At 43.3% G+C, this 2,085-nt stretch overlaps 1 protein-coding gene across 1 annotated transcript; it reads left to right on the top strand.

Annotated features, from left to right (window-relative positions):
* The first annotated feature begins 317 nt into the window (after positions 1-317).
* LOC112004732 (AT-hook motif nuclear-localized protein 17) lies at positions 318-1,763 on the top strand. The gene is given in 3 exon segments (XM_024036967.2): positions 318-1,419; positions 1,422-1,611; positions 1,613-1,763. Coding segments are annotated over 3 exon segments (945 nt in total). The 5' UTR covers positions 318-785; the 3' UTR covers positions 1,734-1,763.
* The last annotated feature ends 322 nt before the right edge of the window (positions 1,764-2,085 follow it).

The raw sequence follows: 2,085 nt of genomic DNA, 5'->3' as shown, positions 1-2,085 counted from the left end.
CAATGTTATTTCAAACGCAACATAAAAATAAGTAATTGTGAAAAATGTTGTGTCATTTTTAAATTCAAATTCAAAGTTGAAGTAGTGATTGAGGAAAAAATTGAGAAAAATAGATGAAAATGATGATAGGGGTAGAAATAGTTAAGGGCATCCCCCATAACCCAAAAGAAATAACATCAAAGAAGTCATTGTCAATCCACTCGGTCGGAAAGGGCCTTAATTAAAGACTCACCCGCTCATCTCTCCCTCCCATGTGTCCCTCTCTTTCAAACTTGAAGAAATGAAAAAGAAAGGCCGTGTAGAAGTAAGGTTGAGCTAACCATTACCCAAATTCTTCTTATTCATTGACAATTTCTCTCTCTCTCTCTCAATCTTGTATGTGATGTGTGGAGTGTGGACCCTACTTCACCTCCAACCAGCAGCGCTATTAGTCTTTACTTGGTTTCCAAGCTCACCCACCTCCTCTCTCTCTCTCTCTCTCTCTCTCTCTATCTCACTCATAAATCAACCTCATCCTCCATTTATTATAAACAAATCCAAACACCGCCTTACCATCTTCTTGCTCTCTCTATCTCTCTCTATCTCTCTCAAAGTCTAGGCAAAAACCCATCTCTCTCTCTCTCTCTCTCCTTCTTCCAAGTCCAAACTAGCCTTCTAGTTTCTCCTCTATATTTTATTACAATTTACAAAACCCACAAAAAAATATACTATACCTCTAGTTTCCTAAACCAATCATAAACCCAATACAAATATCCATATATTAAAAAAAAAAAAACACAAAAACAATGAAAGGTGAATATGTAGAACCAAAAAACGAAAACACTTCAAACATGTTCTCAAAACTTCACCACCCTTCTTCTCCACACCTCCAAAACCCATTTTCTCACCCTTTCCACCAAGTCCCCACCGACTCCCAAACCCAACAGCATCATCATCACCAACATCATCATCATCAACAACAACAACAACAACAACACTCCGAAGACGATGAGAGCCGAAGCAGTGGCGGTGGGCCCACACCGGCCCAAACCCTGGCTCTAAAGCCCAAACACGACGCTGATGGAGCTTCAATCGAAGTGGTTCGGCGGCCCAGAGGCCGCCCGCCCGGTTCCAAAAACAAGCCCAAACCGCCCGTCATCATAACCCGAGAGCCCGAACCGGCCATGAGCCCGTACATTCTCGAAGTCCCAGGCGGAAACGACGTCGTCGAGGCGATCTCGAAGTTCTGTCGCCGCAAAAACACCGGCCTCTGCGTCTTGACCGCTTCTGGAACCGTCGCCAACGTCACGTTACGTCAGCCGTCAACAACTCCCGGCGCCACCGTTACTTTTCACGGCCGCTTCGACATCTTATCGGTCTCCGCCACGTTCCTAACGGCGTCGTTTCCTCCAATCCCAAACGGGTTCACCATCTCCCTTGCCGCCCGCAGGGCCAGATCGTCGGAGGACTCGTAGCCGGAGCTTTAATCGCCGCCGGAACTGTCTACGTCGTGGCTGCCTCGTTCAACAACCCAACGTACCACCGCCTCCCTCCTGAGCTCGAAGATATAAGGGACGATGGAAACTCACCGCCTCACGCGGCGGTTTCTGGGGAGATAGTGGGCAACACGCCGCGGCGGCGCCGTCTCAGGAGAGAGAGAGTCGTGCGGTAATATGGCTATGTATAGCTGCCACTTGCCTTCCGATGTGATTTGGGCTCCAACTGCTAGACCACCACCACCACCACCTTACTAATTTAGTGTTTTTTTTTTTTTTTTTTTTTTTTAATTTCTGGGTACTGTGAATTTTAGAAAGTCTTTTATTTTTGTGTTGTGATTGGTCTTTGTGACCCTGGATTAATTCNTGAATTTTAGAAAGTCTTTTATTTTGTTTTTGTGATTTGGGGTCTTTGTGACCCTGGATTAACTTCTTTGTTTAAGTTTCATGTTAATGTTAATGTTAGCGTTTTTAGTTTAGCTGTTTAGGTTTTTTTTTTTTTTTTTTTTTTTTTTAAATAAAAAATTAATATTTTATTTCTATTTTGGGAAATTTAAATAATGGGGTTTTTTTATAAAAAAAAAAAAAAGAAGAAGAAAAACTGGGTTCA

Source organism: Quercus suber, unplaced genomic scaffold, assembly GCF_002906115.3.
Source record: "Quercus suber isolate HL8 unplaced genomic scaffold, Cork oak 2.0 scaffold_172, whole genome shotgun sequence".
NCBI classification, from domain to species: domain Eukaryota; kingdom Viridiplantae; phylum Streptophyta; class Magnoliopsida; order Fagales; family Fagaceae; genus Quercus; species Quercus suber.
Note: the sequence above shows the minus strand (reverse complement) of the source record. Positions and strands in the feature narration are given on the sequence as shown.